The 27,683-nt window shown below is 39.0% G+C and overlaps 3 protein-coding genes across 3 annotated transcripts; 1 reads left to right on the top strand and 2 right to left on the bottom strand.

Moving 5' to 3' along the window:
* Positions 1 to 48: 48 nt before the first annotated feature.
* LOC112267626 (olfactory receptor 52J3-like) lies at positions 49 to 1,633 on the bottom strand. The gene has a single exon (XM_024445824.1). It carries the CDS (start codon positions 1,471 to 1,473, stop codon positions 478 to 480), a length of 996 nt encoding a protein of 331 aa, XP_024301592.1. The 5' UTR covers positions 1,474 to 1,633; the 3' UTR covers positions 49 to 477.
* A 2,518-nt stretch (positions 1,634 to 4,151) lies between these two features.
* LOC112267625 (putative gustatory receptor clone PTE01) lies at positions 4,152 to 5,087 on the bottom strand. The gene has a single exon (XM_024445823.1). It carries the CDS (start codon positions 5,085 to 5,087, stop codon positions 4,152 to 4,154), a length of 936 nt encoding a protein of 311 aa, XP_024301591.1.
* An 11,129-nt stretch (positions 5,088 to 16,216) lies between these two features.
* LOC112267624 (olfactory receptor 52E4-like) lies at positions 16,217 to 18,023 on the top strand. Its single transcript, XM_042296613.1, has one exon. The coding sequence runs from the start codon at positions 16,217 to 16,219 to the stop codon at positions 17,150 to 17,152; it is 936 nt and encodes a 311-aa protein (XP_042152547.1). The 3' UTR covers positions 17,153 to 18,023.
* The last annotated feature ends 9,660 nt before the right edge of the window (positions 18,024 to 27,683 follow it).

The following is a 27,683-nucleotide window of genomic DNA, read 5'->3' as shown; positions in this document are numbered from 1 at the left end:
TTCCTAATGACACTTATTGATAATATGTCATAGGGTTTCTTGGCTGATTGAACAATATAATACAGGACCAAGTGGTTCAGTCTGGGTGGCTTGGGAAATTGCAGGACTACTCATTCACATGACAGAATTTTCCACACGGAGGTCACCTTGCAATATATCAGTTTATATGAAACAACTTTATGCATATATTAAGATATCACATAAAATACATGAGTAAAACATACCTTTAAAAAGGCCACTGCCTAACAGTTTACAAAATGCGATTGAATTGTATTGTCAAAACAAGTCAAGGAAGAAAGGTATTAAACAGATGTTAGGTATTTTACTATGACAGGGGATTGATCGGCCTACACTACATCAGCAGAGTAAGTGGATGTTGCCCCGAAACAGATTCATTTTCCATGTGATTAGCGGAGATATACGCATGAGCCCTAAGACACACAGGAAACCAGTATGGAGCTGACATTTATGAAATATTCACTTGAACGCTATCTTTTTCTTCCTCACCACCATGAAAAATGCTTTTCGGATGTCCTTTGTTTTCATCCCGTATATAATTGGATTAATAATTGGTAAGAGCAGGTAGATCATCATACCGCACAGTTTCTGTGTATTAGGAGGTATGTTCTGAAAGCGATATGACAGTATTACAAAGGTGGAAGTACATTCAAAAAGAAGAAATGTCACTAGCTGAGCAACACAGGTGTTTAGAGCCTTGCTCTTGGTGTCAGATTGTCGATTAATCATGCATATTACAAGAATGTTAATATAGGAAAATAGCTGAATACCAACACTGATAATCTGCATAACCGCTGTCATAGCCAAACCATAAATGTTGTTAGCTGTGACATCTTCTCCACATGAGAGGCGAAGTAGAGAGGGGTTGTCACAGTAGATATTTAGTATGTAAGCCTTGCACCTCTTAACTCGGGACTGAAGAGCAAACAGGGTCAATATCATGGCCATGTCCAGGCCCCAAGCAGCCGATATAATGACACATAGTGTAAAAGGTGTCATGATCGAGGGGTATTGCAGTGGTTTGCAAATGGCAAAATATCTATCAATTGACATCGCTGCAAGTACAAAAAGCACACCACCCCCGTACAGGTGGCAAAGAAAAGCTTGAAAAACACATGTAGGGTAATACACAGAGTGAGTCTGTGTCACGATGTCTGACAACACCCTGGGTAGCATAGAGCTGATTCCTACAAGGTCATTCAGGGGGAGACTGAAGAGGATGTAAAACATGGGCTTGTGGAGAGTCCGCTGTGTGATGATCAACAGCAGGATGGTCAGGTTACAGAAAACAGAGAACAGATAGAGCAGGAGACCCATGATGAACACAGGGTAGGTCATTGGGGTAGAGATGTCAAAACTGGCAATCTGCAAGTGGTAACTGAATGTCTGATTAAGAGTCTGGACCGACATAATCAAATACCTGTAAAGGAAGAAAAGCAAATCTAATGTACACATTTTAAAGTACTATTAAACTAATTGGTATGCAAATCTGACTCAATACTAGCAAAAATGTATCTTAAGCTAGTTAGCTCCAGTCTAGCTTAATGTAAGGTTCTTATTAACATATTTACTGAATTATCAGATTGGTTATATTCAGTCACTGTAGATGGTGAATTGAAATGTAATCATATTGTAGTTTATAATTGTAAACCTTTATTGTCTTTATCTTAACATGTACTCTGCATTAAAGCAATGTGTATGTAAGTATATGGAATGTCATTCAGATGAGTGGTATAGCTTACCTGAGGATTTACCTGTCTGTCACGTCTAAGAGCAAACGATTCCCTGCTACTATGTTGCCAATCTTTCTGAACTAGTTTGGACAGAGCTGCGGCACTAGCAGAAATATTGCCCTAAGTCATTGTACAGCAGTGAGTTATTTAAAGGAAACAGATTCATGTGATTGTAATCCCAGAGAACCACTCACACATTCTGACGTAACTCCAGACTAAGTCATTGGTTGTTGGGATGACTGCATGTCGATGTATTAATTACTGTATTTAAATACATGATGATGTCATGTTGTGGTAAATTACAGTGTAGGTATAACATTGGCTATATTTTAAACGTTAACACAAATAAAATGTCCATTTCTTTCTGAATTCAGTAATGACCTATGAAAAGGCTTATTGTAAAATCACAACATCAGCACATATTAACTACAACACTTTTAAAATTGCCCAAAACTACAATGGGCTCTATTCAATCAATACCAGTGAAGTTCAGCTTTACTGTGTGATTGAAAATGAAAGGCAATGTTTTCTCTTTAGCGGAGACAGCATTCACAGTAAACGCTGCCTGCATACAGTGTGACGGCTGTATTGAAAATGTACTTTTACATTTATATTGCAGAATCTGTTATGTTTCAGCTTTACAGATTGAATTGAGTCCAAAGTAGAAAATAAATTGTACATTTAGAAAACAATAAAAGATTCAATGAAAATGTTATGGGGAACAATAAAATCAAAATTACTCCTTGTGCTATACAAATCAAGGGCAAAAAATAATATTTATACTATTTACTTTTAAGGGCAATCTGCAGCTCAAACAATAACAATGTCACGTTCTGACCTTTATTTCCTTTGTTTTGTATTTATTTAGTATGGTCAGGGCGTGAGTTGGGGTGGGCAGTCTATGTTTGTTTTTCTATGATTTGGGTATTTCTATGTTTCGGCCTAGTATGGTTCTCAATCAGAGGCAGGTGTCATTAGTTGTCTCTGATTGAGAATCATACTTAGGTAGCCTGGGTTGCACTGTTTGTTGGTGGGTGATTGTTTATGTTGATTGCTTGTGTCAGCACAGTTCTCATTTAGCTTCATGGTCGTTTTTGTATTCAGTGTTCAGTACTTTCTTTAATTAAATATCAAGATGAACACAAACCACGCCGCGTTTTGGTCCGCCATTCCTTCAACAGAAGTAAACCCTGACAAACAAAGTGACAACTCACCACTGTTTTGGTAAACAGCCAACTTGCAGATGCTGTTATCCAAAGCCACTTATAGTCATACTGTCCCGGGAATCAAACCCACAATGCTGGTGTTACAAACACCATTCTTTACCAACTGAGCTAGAAATGGGCTGGATAATTGTAACCTTTCTCAAATGTATAGACATGGCTATAGATGCAAGAAGTGACCATCCATGATATCAAAATGATAGTTTTAACCATGAGTGTTTGTTTACAATGGAGTGAAACAAGCGTATATGTTGGGTCCTGATGTGGGTACTACACTTGAACTAAGATAATGAGGCATTTGTAATTATACTGTATTCTTCAAGAACCAATGGGTATTGTTAATTAATTTTAAAGTCCAAAAATGGATGTACCAATCACAGATTAGACCTTAACATATATTTTGAAGTGTTCCCTCCCATATTTTACCTTAATGTTTAACTTTGTGTGTTTCCCTCTGGAAACATGTGTGAATGCTTTCTGATGATGAAATAAATACAAACAAAAAATACCAAGAAACCTTGAGATGTAAATAAAGATAAGGTAAAGGGAAACAACTTAAAAGCACAATCTCTCATTTCAACTACCAGTCACTTCTAGGGATTCAGGGACTGCCAGTCCATGAGGTTGAAATGATAGTTTGATGAATGATTTGAAGCTATGGTATACTGCAGCAATAAGGCCAGAAGGGGTGTGGTGTATGGCCAATATATCACGGTTCTAACACATGACGCAACGCGGAGTGCCTGGATACAGCCCTTAGCCGTGGTATATTGCATTTCGCTACACCTGCAATAACATCTGCTAAACATGTTATGTGACCAATAACATTTGATTTGATTGGAATTATACCACAAACTCCCGAGGTGCCTTGTTGCTATTATAAACTGGTTACCAATGTAATCAGAGCAGTAAGAATAAATATTTTGTCATACCCGTGGTATACAGTTTGATATAACACAACCTTCAGCCATGGGAAATCAGCATTCAGGGCTCGAACCACAACGTTTATAATGTGAATTGTTTAGCAATACAGAGCACAGAAATAGTGATGAACTACCAATAGGAAGTATTACGTATCTATTTGTTTCATGTGTTCTGTGCAGAAACAATACACTGCCCCACATCTGGCTAAATTGTTACTGTAAACCACCATCATCACACCATGTTTATAATTGGTTCAGACTGATACTTTGTTGAGAAATACTTTCAGTAGGGTGATTCGTATTTCACTTGCATTCAGCCCGTATACAATTGGATTCATAAGTGGAGATACTAGAAAGATGAGCATGCCCATAATCTTTTGCAAGTCAGCTGAGACAATCTTGAATCTGTGTGATAAAATTGTGAAGGTTCCTACAACCTCAAATATGAAGAATATGACCAACTGTGCCACACAGGTGTTCAAAGCCTTACTCTTAGCGTCAGACTTTCTTGTAACCAAGCAAGTGATCAGAATCTTCACATAGGAAAAAATCTGAATGGACACACTTATAACCTGCATGACTGCAGTGTTAAACAGTCCTATGACATTATTCAGTGTAGTATTACCACAGGTGAGTTTAAGAAGGGAGGGGTTATCACAAAACACATTCATTATGGAGGATCTACACCGGGGAAGCTTTATCTGCAGAGAGAACAGCAGTAGGATCAAGAGGAGGTCAAGACCCCAAACCAGTAAAATAATGACCGCCACATTCCTGGGTGTCATTATAGTACTGTACCTCAACGGCTGGCAGATGGCAACATAACGATCAAAGGCCATAGCCGCAAGGATAAAGAGAACCGCGCCTCCGTACATGTGGAGCAGAAACCCCTGAATAACACAGAGGGGGTAAAAGACCGTGTTTGTCTCAGTCACAATGTCTGACAGCACCTTTGGGAGCATCGCAGTGATTCCTATCAGATCGTTGAGAGGAAGACTGAAGAGAATAAAATACATGGGTTTGTGAAGGTTCCTTTGCATGACGATGACGGACAGTAAGGTCAGGTTGCAGAACGCACAAAATGAATAGATAGCAATGCCCAGGAAAAAGATGGGATACTTTCCACCAGGCGGAATAAAAAATGGGTCCAGAGTTAACTTATAGCTGACGCTGATAGATTCGTTCTCCATCAGAGCTCACCAGAGTGGTGCTGGAAACCTAGAGAGAACAATGTTAACAATGAGTCTAAGAACTATGTACATAAAATTGGATAAATGTTTAATATACAATACAATGCATCACCTTCCACGAGCAGCACAGCATGAATCTTGGGAAGATGTAGGTGCCTCCAGGGTGGAGCACTGCTTTGTACCTATTGGACTTTGAAGAGTTCTTTTATTGCTGCCTTCTGACTGCTATGAGTCAGTCTTAGAATCCCATGAGATAGTGGAGCTTTGATTGCAAAATTAAAAGGATCAACTTAGCATGGGTTCAACATAAATTATAATAAATTCATGAATTAATTGAAATTAATCAGGGTTAGGGTTAAGGGCTTTACAGACAGGACGCGGCGCCATGGTTGCCCATTCATTTTCATTGTGTTGATCGGCAGTGCTCATGCACGTGATTTATACTATATTTTTTTGTATTATCCAGTAGTGAAAAAGGTGCTCAACTTTCATACTTGAGTAAAAGTAAAGATACCTTAATGGAAAATGATTAAATTAAAAGGGAAAGTCACCCAGTAAATTAGTACTTGAGTAAAAATCTAAAACTATCTGGTTAAACTGTATTTAAGTAGAGTGGGGGGAAAGTACTCAATTGTCATACTTAAGTCAAAAGTAAGAGTAAATTCTATACCGTACATCAAAATCCTTTAATTAAGCAAACCAGACGGCACAACAAAAACATTTTACAGACAGACGGACAGACGGACACACTCCAACACTCAGACATCATTTTACAGACAGACGGACAGACGGACACACTCCAACACTCAGACATCATTTTACAGACAGACGGACAGACGGACACACTCCAACACTCAGACATCATTTACAGACAGACGGACAGACAGACACACTCCAACACTCAGACATCATTTACAGACAGACGGACAGACAGACAGACGAACACACTCCAACACTCAGACATCATTTACAGGCAGACGGACAGACAGACGAACACACTCCAACACTCAGACATCATTTACAGACAGACGGACAGACGGACACACTCCAACACTCAGACATAATATACAGACAGACGGACAGACAGACACACTCCAACACTCAGACTGTCAGGCCCTGGTCTTAGTATTTTGTGTTTATATATTTATTTGGTCAGGCCAGGGTGTGACATGGGTTTATTTTGTGTTGTGTTTTCGTATTGGGGTTTTAGTAGGCATTGGGATTGTGGCTGAGTAGGGGTGTCTAGCATAGTCTATGGCTGCCTGAGGCGGTTCTCAATTAGAGTCAGGTGATTCTCGTTGTCTCTGATTGGGAACCATATTTAGGTAGCCTGGGTTTCACTGTGTGTTTTGTGGGGGATTGTTCCTGTCTCAGTGTGTTTTTGTTCACCAGACAGGCTGTATAGGTTTTCACATTCTGTTTGTTGTTTTTGTATTGTTCGTATTCGTATTCGTATTCATATTCATTAAAAATGTATCGAACTAACCACGCTGCATTTTGGTCCGACTCTCTTTCGACGGAGGAAAGCCGTAACACAGACATCATTTACAAACAGACAGACAGACGGACACACTCCAACACTCAGACATCATTTACAAACAGACAGACAGACGAACACACTCCAACACTCAGACATCATTTACAGACAGACGGACACACTCCAACACTCAGACATCATTTACAGACAGACGGACAGACAGACGGACACACTCCAACACTCAGACATCATTTACAGACAGACGGACAGACAGACACACTCCAACACTCAGACATCATTTACAGACAGACGGACAGACGGACACACTCCAACACTCAGACATAATTTACAAACACAGTATTGGTTTTTAGTGTGTCCACCAGATCAGAAGCAGTAGGGGTGAGATTGCTTTATATTGATAGGTCTGTGAATTGGGGGATGTTGCTGTCCTACCTAAGCATTCGAAATGTAACGAGTACTTTTGGGTGTCAGGGTAGTAAAAAGTACATATTTTCTTTAGAAATGTAATGAAAAGGTTGTAAAAAATATAAACATTAAAGTCCAGATACCCTTAAAAAAACCTAAGTAGTACTTTAAAGTATTTTTTATTTAAGTATTTTACACCACTGGTATTATCAACTGTAAACTGTGAAACACAAAACACATCTCCCCTCAATGAATTTCATTAGTTCATCCATTCATTCATCCATCCATCCATCCATCCATCCATCCATCCATCCATCCATCCATCCATCCATCCATCCATTCATTCAGTCATTCATTCATTTATTAATTCACTCGTTAATTGATTCATTCATTCATTCATTACGATTACAGTAACATTTACTTTTTTACAGTACAATTCACTCAAAGTGAAAATTATATCATGACATTCAGGAGCGCCTCTACTGGGTGCACGCACACACATTTTTTTATGGGCCTAACAGCCAAACATGTCAATTAAAAATTATAAATGGGCCTAATAGTAAAGACATGTCAATTAAAAATTATATATGGGCCTAATAGTAAAGACATGTCAATTAAAAAATTATATATGGGCCTAATAGTAAAGACATGTCAATTAAAAATGTTATATGGGCCTAATAGTAAAGACATGTCAATTAAAAATTATATATGGGCCTAATAGTAAAGACATGTCAATTAAAAATTATATATGGGCCTAATAGTAAAGACATGTCAATTAAAAATTATATATTGGCCTAATAGTAAAGACATGTCAATTAAAAATTATATATGGGCCTAATAGTAAAGACATGTCAATTAAAATTATATATGGGCCTAATAGTAAAGACATGTCAATTAAAATTATATATGGGCCTAATAGTAAAGACATGTCAATTAAAAATTATATATTGACCTAATAGTAAAGACATGTCAATTAAAAATTATATATGGGCCTAATAGTAAAGACATGTCAATTAAAATTATATATGGGCCTAATAGTAAAGACATGTCAATTAAAAATTATATATGGACCTAATAGTAAAGACATGTCAATTAAAATTATATATGGGCCTAATAGTAAAGACATGTCAATTAAAATTATATATGGGCCTAATAGTAAAGACATGTCAATTAAAAATTATATATTGACCTAATAGTAAAGACATGTCAATTAAAAATTATATATGGACCTAATAGTAAAGACATGTCAATTAAAATTATATATGGGCCTAATAGTAAAGACATGTCAATTAAAAATTATATATGGACCTAATAGTAAAGACATGTCCATTAAAAATTATATATGGGCCTAATAGTAGAGACATGTCAATTAAAAAATATATATTGGCCTAATAGTAAAGACATGTCCATTAAAAAATATATATTGGCCTAATAGTAAAGACATGTCCATTTTTAAAAATGTATGGGCCTAATAGTAAAGACATGTCCATTTTTAAAAATGTATGGGCCTAATAGTAAAGACATGTCCATTTTTAAAAATGTATGGGCCTAATAGTAAAGACATGTCCATTTTTAAAAATGTATGGGCCTAAAAAAAAGCGTCAGGTAGCCTAGTGGTTAGAGCGTTGGGCGTTGGGCCAGTGGGTTAGAGCATTGGGCCAGTGGGTTAGAGTGTTGGGCCAGTAACCACTAGGTAGCTTAGTGGTTAGAGTGTTGGGCCAGTAACCACTAGGTAGCCTAGTGGTTAGAGCGTTGGGCGTTGGGCCAGTGGGTTAGAGCATTGGGCCAGTGGGTTAGAGTGTTGGGCCAGTAACCACTAGGTAGCTTAGTGGTTAGAGTGTTGGGCCAGTAACCACTAGGTAGCCTAGTGGTTAGAGCGTTGGGCCAGTAACCACTAGGTAGCATAGTGGTTAGAGCATTGGGCCAGTAACCACTAGGTAGCATAGTGGTTAGAGCGTTGGGCCAGTAACCAAAAAGTTGCTAGATTGAATCCCAGAGCTGACAAGGTAAAAATCACCTGAACAAGGCAGTTAACCCACTGTTCCTAGGCCATCATTGTAAATAAGAATTTGTTCTTAAACTGACTTGCCTAGTTAAATAAAGTTTACATTAAAAAAATAAAGACATGCCAATTAACATGTTGTTTTATGTGGCATGAACACAACCAGGCATGATGTTTTCATCTGATTGTCAAACAAATCACTTCAAAAAGTAGGCTACCTGCACACGTTGGTCCACTCCAAATCATTCCAGCTTCCAAACAGTGCACTGTGCACCCACCACTTGATGAATGGTAGGAGACAGTGTGATGTCATTCAGCGTTTTGCCTACACAGTGGTGTGCATTCCAATAGAAAATATTAAACTCTCAAAAAAAAAGAAAAAAAACGATTCATCTTTCTTGTCTCGAAATTGTCATTCAATTTGCAAGTAGCTGAATCTATCTCATGGGATAAAGTCAAGTCACGCTCCTTTTGACCAGACAGCATCCGATACATTGGCTACACGTACAGGGGACGCTGTTTCTCTCACTCTGATGCGTTCTCTGGTGAGATTGATGTGTCTTGCTGTCGGTGGGCATCTCTGTCAAATGATCAATGTGAAGAGAGACCACCCCAGTGTTTTGTTACCTGTGGGGGAGCTCATGTCTCATTCAGATGCCTTATACAATATCCAATACAGTAAGACGTAGTTTATTTTTAAATATTATTGACATCTAAAAACAAGTTATTGATATATGTTTTATAATTATAATACTCTCTGTTACAAGTCAGGATGTCTCTTTTGAACTTTTACTGTCTTATAAAGACCCCATCTCGTATTCCAGGTTTTGACCATCTAATACAGTTAGTTCACTGTTGCTACTTAATTCCATGATTACATCAGCTAGAAGAGACTGTGTCATCTTGGTGTAAAAAACATGTATTAATGAACACCGTAGGGAGCTGATTAAATGATGTCTCATTAACTGTCTCTTGTTGTGATTAATCCATTGGGACTTCAGAAACCTCTTGCCGGTTATTGGAGTCTCTCGCTAATGAAGCATGTTGATAAAAAAAATACCACTGAGGCACAAGTTCAAGTTAGACCTCTGCCTTATAGTTTGGTAGCATTACACATATGTTGATGAGATATAATCATAATGATGATATCTCAAATGTCCAATGCATTTCAATAGAGAGAAATGTATCTGCAGAAATGTATCTGCTAATCTACTAATCATAACAGTGTCTTATTGCATCATCCATGCCTGTAGCCCAGGCCTGCTCTAACCATAGTATCCAAGTTGATGCTCCTTCAGAACAGATATATAATCATATGTTAAAAGTGAATATTGAATATCTGCTCGTCTCTATTCCCCCTTCCTTCCTGACGTGTCAGGATGTCCGCAGAGAGAAACATTTATTAAGTTTCTATTAAAACTAGAGGGAATAAGGGAATATGTGGACACTGACCGATGGGATTGCAGTGGAGACAAGCGGGCCTCTTTACCAAAGTGCTGTATAGAACTGGGGAATGGTCAGAAGGGATAGGTTAATCATCCCACCCAGGAGAGAGAGCTCTATTAGACGGGGAGGTGGTTAATTAGTTGAATCAAGCTCTGGTCATTGTTAGTGGATGAATGGGTTACGGCGAGGCCACCAGAACCTCTCTCATGACTGGGTGAGTACTGTAGGATCCTGAGGGATGGAAGACTCCATGCCGCTGACTAACTATCCTCACTTTACCCACTGATAGACCATCCTTCACAAACACACTGAATTGGTGAGGAATTACTTCTTCAAAAACATATATTCAAACCCCTTTACTTTTTCCACATTTTGCTGTGTTACTGCCTGCATTTAAAATTAATTACATTTAGATTTCTTTTTGTCACTGACCTACACACAATACCCCATAATTTTAAATTATGATTGTTTTATTAATGAAAAATGTAATTACTTGAGTCAATAAGTATTCAACCCCTTTGTTATGGCCTAAATAAGTTCAGTAGTAAAAATGTGCTTAACAAGTCACATAATAAGTTGTATGGACTCACGCTGTGGGCAATAATGGTGTTTAAAATGGGTTTTGAATGACTACCTCGTCTCTGCACCCCACACATACAATTATCTCTAAGGTCTCTCAGTCAAGCAGTGAATTTCAAACACAGATTCAACCACAAAGACCAGGAAGGTTTTCCAATGCTCCACAAAGAAGGGCACCTATTGGTAGATGGGTAAAACAAATAAAAAGCAGACAATGAATATCCCTTTGATCATGATGAAGTAATAAATTACACTTTGGATGGTGTACCAGTCGTTACAAAGAAGCAGGCATCCTTCCTAACACAGTTGCCGGAGAGGAAGGAAACCGCTCGGGATTTCACCATGAGGCCAACGGTGGCTTTAAAACAGTTACAGAGTTTAATAGCTGTGATACAGTGCCTTGCAAAAGTATTCATCCCCCATGGCATTATTCCTATTTTGTTGCATTACAACCTGTAATTTAAATGGGATTTTATTGGGATTTCATGTAATGGACATACACAAAATAGTCCAAAATTACCCCAAGAGACTTGCAGCTGTAATTGCTGCAAAAGGTGGATCTACAAAGTATTGACTTTGGGGGGTTGAATAGTTATGTACGCTCGTTTTCAATTGTTTTTGTCTTATTTCTAGTTTGTTTCAAAATAACACATATTTTGCATCTTCAAAGTGGTAGGCATGTTGTGTAAATCAAATGATACAAACCACCAAAAAAAACACGCTTTCATTTCCATTTTGTAAGGCAACAAAATTGGAGAAATGCCAAGGGGGTGAATACTTTCACAAGCTACTGTAGGAGAAAACTGAGGATAGATCAACAACATTATAGTTACTCCAAAATACTAACCTAAACAAGGCACTAAAGCAATGTTGCAATAAATGTTGCAAAGCAATTAACTTTTTGTCCTGAATACAACGTGTTGTGTTAGGGGAAAATTAATTTGGAGTGTACCACTCTCCATATTTTCAAGCATAGTGGTGGCTGCATCATGTTATGTGTATGCTTGTAATTGTTAAGGACGGGGGGAGTTAATCAGGATAAAAAATAAACAGAATGGAGCTAAGCACAATCCTAGAGGAAAATCTGTTACAGTCTGCTTTCCACCAGACACGGGGAGATTAATTCACCTTTCAGCAGGACAATAACCTAAAACACAAGGCCAAATCTACACTGGAGTTGCTCACCAAGAAGACAGTGAATGTTCCTGAGTGGCCCATTTACAGTTGAGACTTAAATCTACTTGAAGATCTATGGCAAGACCTGAAAATGGTTGTCAAGCAACGATCAACAATCAATTTGACAGAGGTTGACAGAGGTTAAAGAATTCAGGCAGTAACACAAAAACAATGTGGGAGGGGTATGAATACTTTCTCAAGGCAGTGTACTAAACATTGCTTTATCGGGATTTCTCAATAAGATGTTATGTTCTAGGTATTCTGGTCTTTTACAGAACCATATTAGTTCAAATAGAAATTCGCCCACCAACTGAGAAGAGGATACAAAGCCTTTAGTCGTGCTCAAATGACAACATCAGGAGATTCTTCATAATTGTATGATTGAAAACATGAATACAACTAGATGTAAGTTCTTGTTAATTAATTCTAAAGGACTATCTGATTTAATGAGTGAAGGTTAAGAATCTGATTTTACAATCCTCTTTTGTTTTATTGTAGTAAATTGAGTCCCCGTCTAAGTTCCCCCCCAAAAATACGAAATAAAATATATTTTGGCCCGTGACGACTTCTGCATGTAAAATATGTATACATACGTTTTTTTAGGAACTCAACTCTCTATTGAGAGTCAGAGAATTTGAATACACAAGGTGCAATTTAGAAATTTGGTAGTTCTTTTTATACATCTTTCAAAGAGATTCTCCGGCACTTTTGTATACTTTTTAGCCAGTAGTTCTGAAAGTAGCAAGCCAAAAGTGGTCTACTAAAATTGCATACTACGTCACATTATGTGCAGATATGTGCACCACGTTTATGCTCTCTCTTTCCCTCTCCTGTCTGTGCTTGATGTGCCTCTTACTAGCTGTCACTCATATGGCAAGCTTGTTGGTCAAACTCAAATTGCCAGGGGGTTGGCCCACATGGGGGAATAAGGAAGGGAATGTGGCACAACACAGTTTCCTTCAAACTAGGGATTTTGTGGGTATTGAGGTAAGACAGTGATTCTGCTAAAATATTATTATGCATATTTTAACTACGATACACGTTTACACATCCATACCAAACTGGGAGGTGTCAGAAAAATATGGCATTAATACTGGTAATAAGAATGTGTTGTTAGGTGTCATGTTATACGGCTACAATTTACAGTGTGATTTTATGAATCCTTATTAAAAAGCTTTTGTTTAAAAACCCTAAAAAGGTATTGTTTATCTTTTATATTTCTAAATACATAATGTCTATTTGTTCGGCCCGTGGCCCACAAGCCCCAAAAGTTTGAGCACTTTGTTTTTTTAATATAAAACAGTTTGGATAATGCACACCTACTTTTTTATACACGAAATGTAGCCATACTAATTTGTTTTGACATCCACTAGTGTTTTCCTCTTCATGGCATCGTTCCTTTCCCTGGTGGGAATTAGAGTTTAGGGATCTTAGATACAGTAATTAACCCTTTGTTATTAGCCTGATTTGTTCAACGTTACAGTACATAGTGATCAGGGCGCTCATTAGTTCCACTTGTTCCACTTGTCAGGTCACTATCACTTGACCCGCTGTCCATATCAGAAGTATGCACTTGCTCCACTTGGGTAATTTACAGTGAAATGATATAATTCAAAGAGGGCTTGCAGGCAGGCGGAAACATTTGTCATTTCACTGATCGAAGGCACAACATGATAGATCTAAGGCATTGTTGAGAGTATACCAGTACGCCCCTATGGCACCATCCATAAAATTGTTACATATTTATACACATTGTGCATATAATGCACAGTCTAGTTTACCGATAATTAAACCCTATGTACCATAAGGACTGAATGCAGCAACCAATGTACATTATCTCAGACACATACTGGGCTACAGCAGGGTGAAGGCCAGAATAATTAAATCACTTACAATATCAGTATAAAATATCAGTATTTGATCTACAGCTAGTCTGGTCCCAAAACTTTTTGTGCTGTCTATCCAACTCCTATATGGAGTAATTGTCACACCAACCAGCCATGTTGGCCTGCATGGTGAGACAATGAAGACGGTGGAAACAGATCCAGGACCAGGCTAACAAACAGCTACACAATATCATTCAAAATCTAGTTGCCAGAAGGCTTCCGTTAGTAATCCCTCATACAATATTTTCAAAATCTTTAATGCAACTCAAGATGATTTGTCATTTCAATCAGCCTAAGTATAGCTCGAGACTATGACGTGAAAATTCACATGGTGATAACAATGGAGGATCCTCAGAGGAGGAAGGGGAGCACCATCCTCCTCAGTGAGTTTCGCAAAAATAAAAATAGTGAAATGTTAAAAAAGTTATCCTTTTTCGATAAAACTATACTAAATATATTCACGTCACCAAATAATTAATTAAAACGAACTGTTTTGCAATGAAGGTCAATAGTAGCCTCAACAGCACTCTGTAGGGTAGCACCATGGTGTAGCCGGAGGACAGCAAGTTTCCATCCTCCTCTGGGTACATTGACTTCAATACAAAACCTAAGAGGCTCATGGTTGTCATCCCGTTCCATAGACTTACACAGTAATTATGACAACCTCCGCAGGACGTCCTCCAACCTGTCAGAGCTCTTGCTGCATGAACTGACATGTTGTCCACCCAATCAAAAGATCAGAGAATGAATCCAGTAGTGAAATTATGAGCTACAACTAGCTAGCACTGCCCTGCATAAAATGTGGTGGGTACCTGACTCAGAGGGAGAAAGACAGTAGTTGAACAGTTTTAAATTATTTAAAATGAAAGGAGAAGCAAGAGAGAGAGAGCGAGAGAGCTAGCTATATTTTATTGTATTTAGTTCACGTTCACCTACTTAGCTAGCGAATGCAGCTAGCTAGTTTAGCCCACTCAAACACCAAACAGAGAGGGATGCTATGTTAGCTATGTTAGCTAGCTGGCTATGGCTATCCAACACTGGAATTGTTCCAAGTCAAGGTAAGCTTTTGGTTTTATGAATTTATTGCCACTGTGGCCCGCTGGTGTGCCTGCTAAACTGTTTGCTGACTGCATGATTGTAGTGGGTTTACTAACACGTTAGTTCTCATAGTTATATTCACTATGACGTCAATTTAGCTAATATGGTGACAACGATGTAGGCTGTGTGTAGTGGTTAGCTGATGTGACAGACAGCTGATGTATTGTGCACTGAAGTCCACAAGCAATGGAAAAGATGAAAGGAGGAGAGTGCGTAGATGCGAGAAGGAATTAACAAGCATGTTTGTATGTGACTGCTATGAAAGTGAACTGTGTTTTCGCGTGATCAAGTGTGTATTTATTCAGCCGATTCTGTTGAAAAAAGTTTCTTAAAAATGGAAGCAAACGGAACAAAATGGGGATAAACATACCTGAATTTGTCCAATAGAAACTTTTATTTGCAACAGTTGGACTAATAATTACACCCTATATCAGCTATATGCCAGAGTGTGCAAGGCGGTATTGAATGTGTCACTGTCTATCACCTTGATTACACTCATTCTTCTCTTGACCTGTGCACCTACGTTGTAAACTTTCATTCATAGGCTAGGTTGTAACAACCTCATGATGGGTACAGGGAAAATTAGAGTATCATATAGTAGCCTAAACCTATCGATGTTACATTGAGCTGGGTGAATGGAATATGAATCACAGTCATCCAATATGCTGTAATAGAAATAAATGGCCCCGACCGCCATTGGTTGATAATCACGTGACTTGATTGACATCAAATTAAGGATGTGTTTTAGATAAAAAGGATGTGGCCGATGCCTGTGGCAGGATTCTCACTCTCTTCAGCAAGGTAAAGGTATGACTTTAGAGGACAACCTTTCTATAGGTTTTCCTCTTGACTGATTGCAACTGTGGCATTCTTACTCACTCTGTCAAATGTGTTATTGAGGTATTCAAATCACTAGCAGCATTTAAAAAAGGATACAAACAGCATGTGCTAAAAGCTGTATTTACAATTGCTGCCTATAATAATAGTTTTTAGTTTTGTATGTCTTCTTTTTTCAGGTTCGCCCTGCGTTGCTAAAAGGATGGACAACAACATGTCATTACCAAGCCATATCCTTCAAATCCAGGGTTTTGAATTCTCACAGACATTCATGTATCCAATTTTTTTCTCCTTGCTGTTTGTTTATCTCTCCCTCCTTGTGTCTAACATTGGTGTCCTGGTAGTCATCATCAAAGAAAGAAGCTTGCACCAACCAATGTACATCCTCTTCTGTAACCTGTCTGTAAATGATCTGATTGGCAACACTGTCTTGTTGCCTCGCCTCATGGCTGACATTGTTTCAACTGAGAGGTTTATCACGTACAGCCAATGTGTTACTCAGGCCTTTTTCAGTCACACGTTTGGATCAGCCTCACATATGATACTGATCATTATGGCCTTTGACAGGTATGTGGCCATATGTTACCCGTTAAGGTACATGTCCATAATGACAACCAAAACTGTAGTTACGCTGTCTGTGTCTGCTTGGGGGGCTTCCCTTGTGTTAGTGTCTGTCCTACTGGGTCTCACCATAAGGCTTTCCCGCTGCAGTTCAATCATTCAGAATGCTTATTGTGACAATGCATCATTGTTCAAGCTATCCTGTGAGAACGTTTCAATCAACAACATCTATGGACTCTTTTTCACTGTGCTGCTCTTCACTTCATCAATGGGAAGCATCGCTGTCACTTATATCAGGATTGCTGTGATTTGCTGGACCAAGAAAAGCAAAGAGCTGAACAACAGAGCGTTGCAGACCTGTGCAAGCCACCTGGTACTGTATCTCATTATGCTGTGGAGTGGGTTTCTAACCATCATACTGCATCGCTTTCCAAACTATCCATATTTGAGAAAACTGGCTTCTGTTCTATTTCATGTCGTCCCTGCTCATTTTAATCCAATTATCTACGGCTTGCAAACAAAGTCATTGAGGCAGAAAATTATACAAATACTCTGTCGGAAAGTTACACACTCATAATACAGATATTACTTTGTAAATCAAATCGACAGGCTTGATTATTCTGGTCCTAAAACAGCCAAAATAAAAGGGTTTGTATTTCAACACATACCAGACTTAAAAGCTGTGTTCAAGGTACTTTTCTAACATATTCATCATCTCTAGCACCAGCCCAACATCAACATACAGTATGTGAAAATGGAGCATTTCTATGTGTTGTAGTCAAAAAGATAGAGGAACATAAGTGTTTCTGATGACATCATCTCCTGTGTATCTTGTGATTTGAACCAATTATGTGCAGGCAATGAGCAGAAATAGTTGTGGCAGCAATTGCAATATTTCCCTCTAAAGGTTATGTTTTGCCATTTTCACATTTTGATGTTGGGATGGTGATGGAGATGATGAATATGAAGTTTAAATAATTGGTTTCATTATCCTTTAATGGTTATGTTCTGTCAGATATTAGGAGGTATGAATGAGGGAACCGTAAAGGTGATGATGAGCATACGTTGTTAATCAGGCTTTCCTGTCTGTGCTTCGTCGTTACCTTGTTGCCAGTCAAAATGGCATCTCAATTGAGACCTCTAGTGTCTGTTAGCTGAAAACGCAGAGGGACGTTGCAGGGATGCTCAAATCCAAGCCTGAAGGTCTGCAAATCCAATTCTGAAGGTCTGCAAATCCAATTCTGAAGGTCTGCAAATCCAAGCCTGAAGGTCTGGTTTTCAGGTGAATTGAGTGTTTGTCACTGATGGCCAGAAATTCCACTCACCTGTAACGGATTCACTCTATAGAGCCAACCTGGAACAGAGATACTGATAAAGAGCTTCCATTTTTAGCCGGCCTCCGCCCTGTCCTGAACCTTAGACACTGTCACTTATTGGCTACCAACAGGTACTCTACCCTGCACCTTAGAGACTGCTGCGCTATGTACATACAGTAGTCATTAAATAATGTAATAATGTTTACATACTTTCTATACAGTGCCTTCAGGAAGTACTCACACCACTTGACTTTTTCCACATTTTGTTGTGTTAAAGCCTGAATTTAAAATAGATTCTATTGAGATTTGGTGTCACTAGCCTACACACAATACCCCATAATGTCAAACTGGAAATATGTTTTTAGAAATCTTTACATATTAATACAAAAATATAAACTGAAATGTCTTGAGTCAATAAGTATTCAACCCCTTTGTTATAAGGCAAGCCTAAATAAGTTCAGGAGTAAACATTAGCTTAACAAGTCACATAATAAATTGCATTCACTCCCTCTGTGTACAAAAATAGTGTTTTGAAGAACATTTCTCAAGTAAAGGTGGAAGTCAACCAGTAAAATACTACTTGAGTAAAAGTCTAAAAGGACTTGGTTAAATGTACTTAAGAATCAGAAGTAAATGTATTTGCAAAAAATATACTTAAGCATCAAAAGTTAAATTCCTTATATTAAGCAAACCAGACACCACCATTTTCTAGTATGTTTTCATTTGCTGATTGGGGCACACTCCAACTCTCAGACATCATTTACAAAAAAAATATTTGTGTTTAGAGAGTCCGCCAGATCAGAGGCAGCAGGGATGACAGCGATGTTCTCTTGATAAGTGTGTGAATTGGACCATTTTCCTGTCCTGCTAAGCATTCATAATATAAATTACTTTTGGGTGTCAGTGAAAATGTATGGTGTAAAAAGTATAGAATTTCCTTTAGGAGTAGAGTGCACTAAAAGTTGTCAAAAATATAAATAGTTTTGTACGGACATGCTTTTTTGGGGGGGTGGGTGGTTATGATGTTTGTGCATCTGTAACTTTCTCATTCATCATTATTCACGATTCATTCAGGATTATCCATAATAATGGTAACATCCACATTAATGTGTCTAGAAAGATATTATATTTCTATTTGCAATAAAAGTTACTCCAAAATTCCACAATACATTATTTTCCATTAATTTATATTGGGCACAAAAACAACTGAAACACAACCAGAGCAAACAGCAAATGCATCCAACAAATTAGTAGAGTCACAAGATGGATATCATTTTACGTGCTATGAATATTGGAACAAATACTTACTTTTGACTACTTTAATACACATAAGTGAATTTATCCTAATACTTTTGGTCCCTTAAAATGTTAAAGAAGAAACTTGCTTGGGCCAAGAAACACGAGCAATGGACATTAGACCGGTGGAAATCTGTCCTTTGGCTGATGAGTCCAAATTTGAGATTTTTGGTTCCAACCGCCATGTGAGACGCAGAGTAGGTGAACGGATGATCCCAGCATGTGTGGTTCCCAGCATGAAGTTTGGTGGAGGTGGTGTGATGGTGTGGGGGTGCTGGTGAAACTGTCTGTGATTTATTTAGAATTCAAGGCACACTAAACCATCCTGCAGCGATACGCCATCCCATCTGGTTTGCTCTTAGTGGGACTATCATTTGTTTTTCAACAGGACAATGACCCAAAACACACCTCCAGGCTGTGTAAGGGCTATTTGACCAAGAAGGAGAGTGATGGAATGCTGCATCAGATGACCTGGCCTCCACAATCACCCGACCTCAACACAATTGAGATGGTTTGGGATGATTTGGCCTGCAGAGTGAAGGAAAAGCATATGTGGGAACTCCTTCAAGTCTGTTGGAAAAGCATTCCTCATGAAGCTGGTTGAGATAATGCCAAGAGTGTGCAAAGCTGTCATCAAGGCAAAGGGTGGCTACTTCGAAGAGTCTCAAATATAAAATATATTTTGATTTTTTTAATACTTTTTTGGTTACTACATGATTCCATGTGTTATTTCATAGTTTTGATGTCTTCACTATTACTCTACAATGTATAAATAGCAAAAAGAAAGAAACCCCTTGAATGAGTAGGTGTGTCCAAACCTTTGACTGGTACTCTATATGCTGTGTATATAGTACCCATAAAACCTAGCAGTCAAGCAAGGAACATGTTCTAACAGATTTTCCACCATTCATTCTTCCCCATATGGGCTTTTAGAAACACCTTAAGATAGGCGGGACGCAAATGTCTCAACTGGCCAATTGCCAGGGGAAATGCAGAGCGCCAGATTCAAATAAAATGCTATAAAATTCAAACTTTTATTAAATCACACATGTAAGATACTCAATTAAAACTACACTCGTTGTGAATACAGCCAACATGTCAGATTTTTAAAATGCTTTTTGGCGAAAGCACAAGAAGCTATTATCTGATAGCCTGCACCATATGCACCAGCAGTGAACAAAGGAGCTAGCATATTTAAACCCTACAGGCGCTACACAAAACACTGAAATAAAATATAAAACATGCATTACCTTTGACAAGCTTCTTTTGTTGGCACTCCAATATGTCCCATAAACATCACAATTGCTCCTTTTGTTCGATTAATTCCATCCATTTATATCCAAAATGTCCATTTATAAAGCGCGTTTGATCCAGAAAAAAACAGCTTACAAAAACGCAACGTCACTACAAAATATTTCAAAAGTTGCCTATAAACTTTGCCAAAATATTTCAAACTACTTTTGTAATACAACGTTAGGTATTATTAAACGTTAATAATCGATCAAATTGTAGACGGGGCAATCTGTATTCAATACAGGAAAGAAAACAAACCAGCGCTGTTTTCACGTCTTGCGCAACTCACAAAAGTGTCCCCAGTTCTGAGTTGGCCTACTTCTTCATTGCACAAAGGAATAACCTCAACCAAATTCCAAAGACTGGTGACATGCAGTGGAAGCGGTAGGATCTGAAAATAGGTTCCTATGAAATATCCCATGGCAAAGACAATTCAGTGAACAGAGAGGGGGGAGAAAAAAATATAATTCTGAACAGTTAGTACTCAGGGTTTTGCCTGCTACATAAGTTCTGTTATACTCACAGACATGATTCAAACAGTTTTAGAAACTTCAGTGTTTTCTATCCCAATATATGAATAATATGCATATCTTATATTCTTGGCATGAGTAGCAGGAAGTTGAAATTGGGCACGCTATTTATCCAAAAGTGAAAATTCTGCCCCCTAGCTTCAAGAGGTTTTTGAATAAGGGCTGTGTTTCGTGTAGTCTTAACCTGACGTGACACTTTGATAACCGTGTCAATGTCTCTCAGACAAGGTGACTTTTATCAATGTATTTGCCTGTATTTACCCCAAAAAATGAAATGCCAATTAGTTGCTAATGTGGCTATGATAAAGAACTACAAATCCCATGATGATCTAGACGAGCCTGCCAAATCGAGGCAAAAGTTAGAATCTCTGGATTAACTATCTAACGTTGGCTAAATGTAGAAATTAATATATTAGCTGTATTTTTGTCAATTGACAATTCTGTGAACTGTCTTGTTCAAGTTTTAAATGGACACAATGCCTGTTAGCAAAGGTGTCAGCTAGAGATGACCTGCAGGAGCTTGCAGGGATTTTTTGTCTTGCATAATGTCTACTTCGATGCTATTTAGCATTTTTCAAATCTGAGAGTAAATGCTGACAAATATATCGATGAAAGTCACTTTGTCCGAGAGAGATTTGCATGGTTATCAAAACGTCACACCAGGGTGAGCCTACACAAAACACAGCCCTTATTTTAAGTGTTTCTAAAATTCCCTGTGGGAAACAGGGTGGAAAAACAGTTGGAACCATTTCCCTGTTTGACTGCTAGGTTTTATGGGTATTATGACACCTCCACTTGTAACGGGTGCGCTGAGAGTCAGAAAGCAAGTTCAGGGAGTGAGTGTTGTAAGAAATAATAAACACGTAAAACAAACAACGCACCGACATGAAAACAGAGTCAATAACACCTGAGGAAAGAACCAAGAGCAGTGACAGATAAAGGGAAGATAATCAAGAAGGTGATGGAGTCCAGGTGAGTGTCATGATCCGCAGGTGCGCGAGACGTTGGTGACAGGTGTGCGTGATAATCAGCAGCCTGAGAGAGAGTATACGTGACACCACTGTGGGGCTCAACTGGCGTTATGGACACTATATAAATATAAAAGGTCTATACAGAAGTAGTTATATAGGATGAGCCATGACTAGCATACAGTATCATACCCCTCAACTTATTTGACATTTTGTTGTGTTAAAGCCCGAATTAAAATGGATTCAATTGTTTTTTCCCCCTCACCAATCTACTCACAATCCACCAAAATGGCAATGTGAATGTTTTGCAAATGTATTGAAAATGTAATACAGAAATACCTAATTTACATAAGTATGAGTCTTTCTTGGTAAGTCTCTAAGAGCTATTTTTTATTTTTATTTTTTTATTTCACCTTTATTTAACCAGGTAGGCTAGTTGAGAACACCTTTATTTAACCAGGTAGGCTAGTTGAGAACACCTTTATTTAACCAGGTAGGCTAGTTGAGAACACCTTTATTTAACCAGGTAGGCTAGTTGAGAACAAGTTCTCATTTGCAACTGCGACCTGGCCAAGATAAAGCATAGCAGTGTGAACAGACAACACAGAGTTACACATGGAGTAAACAATTAACAAGTCAATAACACAGTAGAAAAAAAGGGGAGTCTATATACATTGTGTGCAAAAGGCATGAGGAGGTAGGCGAATAATTACAATTTTGCAGATTAACACTGGAGTGATAAATTATCAGATGGTCATGTACAGGTAGAGATATTGGTGTGCAAAAGAGCAGAAAAGTAAATAAATAAAAACAGTATGGGGATGAGGTAGGTAAAAATGGGTGGGCTATTTACCGATAGACTACAGTATGTACAGCTGCAGCGATCGGTTAGCTGCTCAGATAGCAGATGTTTGAAGTTGGTGAGGGAGATAAAAGTCTCCAACTTCAGCGATTTTTGCAATTCGAGTCAATTCCAGTCACAGGCAGCAGAGAACTGGAACGAAAGGCGGCCAAATGAGGTGTTGGCTTTAGGGATGATCAGTGAGATACACCTGCTGGAGCGCGTGCTACGGATGGGTGTTGCCATCGTGACCAGTGAACTGAGATAAGGCGGAGCTTTACCTAGCATGGACTTGTAGATGACCTGGAGCCAGTGGGTCTGGCGACGAATATGTAGCGAGGGCCAGCCGACTAGAGCATACAAGTCGCAGTGGTGGGTGGTATAAGGTGCTTTAGTGACAAAACGGATGGCACTGTGATAAACTGCATCCAGTTTGCTGAGTAGAGTGCTGGAAGCAATTTTGTAGATGACATCGCCGAAGTCGAGGATCGGTAGGATAGTCAGTTTTACTCGGGTAAGTTTGGCGGCGTGAGTGAAGGAGGCTTTATTGCGGAATAGAAAGCCGACTCTTGATTTGATTTTCGATTGGAGATGTTTGATATGAGTCTGGAAGGAGAGTTTACAGTCTAGCCAGACACCTAGGTACTTATAGATGTCCACATATTCAAGGTCGGAACCATCCAGGGTGGTGATGCTGGTCAGGCGTGCGGGTGCAGGCAGCGAACGGTTGAAAAGCATGCATTTGGTTTTACTTGCCTTTAAGAGCAGTTGGAGGCCACAGAAGGAGCTATTCACACCTGGATTGTACAATATTTTCAAATGATAAAGCTTTGTCAAGTTGGTTGTTGATCATTGCTAGACAGACATTTTCAAGTCTTGCCATAGATTTTCATGCTGATTGAAGTCAAAACTGTTACAAGGCCTCTCACGGGGCTTGTGTTTTAGGTTATTGTCCTGCTGAAAGGTGAATTTGTCTCCCAGTGCCTGGTGGAAAGCAGACTGAACCAGGTTTTCCTTTAGGATATTGTCTGTGCTTAACACAATTCCGTTTATTTTTATCCTAAAAAACTCTATAGTCCTTGCCTATGACAAGCCTGCCCATAATATGGTCCTCTGAAGCTCAGATGGTAGAGCATGGGGCTTGCAACGCCAGGGCTGTGGGTTTGATTCCCATGTGGGACTGGTAAGAAAAGGGTCCTCATTGACGTGTTTTGTCAGATTTGCCCCTAACATAATGCTTTGGTTTCAGGACCCAAAGTTAATACAGGCTTCATTCTTTTCACTGTAATTAAGGTTAGTATTGGCCTCATGGTGAAATCCCTGAGCGCTTTCCTTCCTCTCCGGATTTCTGAAGAACGCCTGTGTCTTTGTAGTAACTGGGTGTATTGATACACCTTCCAGTGTAATGAATAACTTCACCAGGCTCAAAGGGACATTCAATGTTCAATATATACAGTTGAAGTCAGAAGTTTACATACACCTTAGCCAAATACATTTCAACTCAGTTTTTCACAATTCCTGAAATTTAATCCTAGTAAAAAAAGTTGGAAGTTTACCTACACTTAGGTTGGAGTCATTAAAACTCGTTTTTCAACCACTCCACAAATTTCTTGTCAACAGACTATAGTTTTGGATAGACTTCAGGTAATTTTTCCAACAATTGTTTACAGACAGATAATTTCACTTATAATTCACTGTATCACAATTCCAGTGGGTCAGAATTTTACATACACTAAGTTGGCTGTGCCTTGAAACAGCTTGGAAACTTCCAGAAAATGATGTCATGGCTTTAGAAGCTTATGATAGGCTAATTGACATCATTTGAGTAAATTGGAGGTTTACCTGTGCATGTATTTCAAGGCCTACCTTGAAACTCAGTGCCTCTTTGCTTGGCATCATGGGAAAATCAAAAGAAATCAGCCAAGACCTCAGACAAATGTAGACCTCCACAAGTCTGGTTCATCCCTAGGAGCAATTTACAAACGCCTGAAGGTACCATGTTCATCTGTACAAACAATAGTACGTAAGTATCAACACCATGGGACCACGCAGCCGTCATCCCGCTCAGGAAGGAGAGGCGTTCTGTCTCCTAGAGATGAACGTGCTTTGGTGCGAAAAGTGCAAATCAATCCCAGAACAACAGCAAAGGACCTTGTGAAGATGCTAGCTTTTTATGGCTGCAGGGGCAGTATTGAGTAGCTTGGATGAAAAGGTGCCCATTGTAAACGGCCAGCTCCTCAGTCTCAGTTGCTAATATATGCATATTAATATTAGTATTGGATAGAAAACACTCTAAAGTTTCCAAAACTGTCAAAATATTGTCTGTGAGTATAACAGAACTGATATTGCAGGCTAAACCCTGAGAAAAATCAAAACAGGAAGTGGCTTCTATTTTGAAAGCTCCATGTTCCATAGCCTCCCTTTGCTAGATTTAAAGGGATATGAACCATATTCCTTTTCCTATCGCTTCCTCAAGGTGTCAACAGTCTTCAGACATAGTTTCAGGCTTTTATTTTGAAAAATGAGTCAAAACAATAACATCGCGTCAAGTGGTCACATGAGTTTTGCTCATGCAACAGAATTTGGACAGCCATTGCTTTCCCCTCTCCTACTGTGAAAGACATTTGCAGTTGATATATTATCGATTATATATTTTAAAAGCAACCTGAGGATTGATTATAAAAAACGTTTGACGTTTTGTGGACATTAATGGAAACTATTTGGAATTTTCGTCTGCGTTGTCGTGACCGCTCTTTCCTGTTGATTTCTGAACATAACGCGACAAACAAACGGAGGTATTTTGGATCTAAAAATTATCTTTATGGAGCAAAAGGAACATTTGTTGTGTAACTGGGAGTCTCGTGAGTGAAAACATCCGAAGATCATTAAAGGTAAACGATTTAATTTGATTGCTTTTCTGATTTTCGTGACCGGGCTACCTGATGCTAAGTGTACTTAATGTTTTATCGTGCATTCGATAAATTTACACAAACGCTTGGATTGCTTTCGCTGTAAAGCATAATTTCAAAATCTGACACGACAGGTGGATTAATAAAAGGCTAAGCTGTGTTTTCCTATATTGCATTTGTGATTTCCTGAATATAAATATTTATAGTAATATTTCTTGCATGTAGCGCTATGCCATTCAGCGTTTGTTGATGACACTTGTCCCGATATCGGGATCGCAACCATAACAAGCTAGAGGAAACAGGTACAAAGTATCTATATCCACAGTTAAACGAGTCTTATATCGACATAACCTGAAAGGCCGCTCAGCAAGGAAGAAGCTACTGCTCCAAAACCGCCATAAAAAAAGCAAGACTACGGCTTCAACTGCACATGGGGACACAGATCTTACTTTCTGGAGAAGTGTCCTCTGGTCTGATGAAACAAAAATATAACTGTTTGGCCATAATGACCATCGTTATGTTTGGAGGAAAAAGGGGGAGTGAGGCTTACAAGCCGAAGACACCATCCCAACCATGAAGCACGGGGGTGGCAGCATCATGTTGTGGGGGTGCTTTGCTGCAGGAGGGACTAGTGCACTTCACAAAATAGATGGTGTGATGAGGATAGAAAATTATGTGGATATATTGAAGCAACATCACAAGACATCAGACAGGAAGTTAAAGCTTGGTTGCGAATTGGTCTTCCAAAGGAACAATGACCCCAAGCACACTTACAAAGCTGTGGCAAAATGGTGGATTAAGGACAACAAGTCAAGGTATTGGTGTGGCCATCACAAAACCATGACCTCATACCTATAGAATATTTGTGGGCAGAACTGAAAAAGCATGTGCGAGAAAGGAGGCCTACAAACCTGACTCAGTTACACTGTCAGGAGGAGTGGGCCAAAATTCACCCAACTTATTGTGGGAAGCTTGTGGAAGGCAACCCAAAACGTTTTGACCAAAGTTAAACAATTTAAAACCTCTTCAGTATTTGTGGGTCCTCCACGGGACAGTTGAGCTAACATAGGCCAATGTGATTAGCATGAGGTTGTAAGTAAACAAGAACATTATATGGGGCTTTGGTGGCAAAATTTATTGAGTAGAGTGTTGGAGGCTATTTTGTAAATGACATCGCCGAAATCGAGGATCGGTAGGTCAGTTTTACGAGGGTATGTTTGGCAGCATGAGTGAAGGATGCTTTGATGCGAAATAGGAAGCCAATTCTAGATTTAATTTTGGATTGGAGATGTTTAATGTGAGTCTGGAAGGATAGTTTACAGTCTAACCAGACACCTAGGTATTTGTAGTTGTCCACATATTCTAAGTCAGAACCGTCCAGAGTAGTGATGCTGGACAGGCGGGCAGGTGCGTGCAGAGATCGGTTGAAGAGCATGCATTTAATTTTACTTGCATTTAAGAGCAGTTGGAGGCCACGGAAGGAGAGTTGTATGGCATCGTCAGGAGGTTAGTTAACACAGTGTCCAAAGAAGGGCAGGAGGTATACAGAATGGTGTCGTCTGCGTAGAGGTGGATCAAAGAATCCCCAGCAGCAAGAGCGACATTTGATGTATACAGAGAAAAAGTTTGCCCGAGAATTGAACCCTATGGTACCCCCATAGAGAATGCCAGAGACAACAGGCGCTCCGAATTGACACACTGAACTCTATCAGAAAAGTAGTTGGTGAACCAGGCGAGGCAATCATTTGAGAAACCAAGGCTGTTGAGCCTGCCAATAAGAATGTTGTGATTGACAGAGTCAAAAGCCTTAGCCAGGTCAATGAATACAGCTGCACAGTAATGTCTCTTATCAATGGCAGTTATGATATCATTTAGGACCTTGAGTGTGGCTGAGGTGCACCCATGACCAGCTCTGAAACCAGATTGCATAGTGGAGAAGGTACATGGGATTGGAA

The sequence above is a fragment of the Oncorhynchus tshawytscha genome, linkage group LG14, assembly GCF_018296145.1.
Source record: "Oncorhynchus tshawytscha isolate Ot180627B linkage group LG14, Otsh_v2.0, whole genome shotgun sequence".
In the NCBI taxonomy this organism is placed as follows: Eukaryota; Metazoa; Chordata; class Actinopteri; order Salmoniformes; family Salmonidae; genus Oncorhynchus; species Oncorhynchus tshawytscha.
This window is presented reverse-complemented; position numbering and strand designations above follow the sequence as displayed.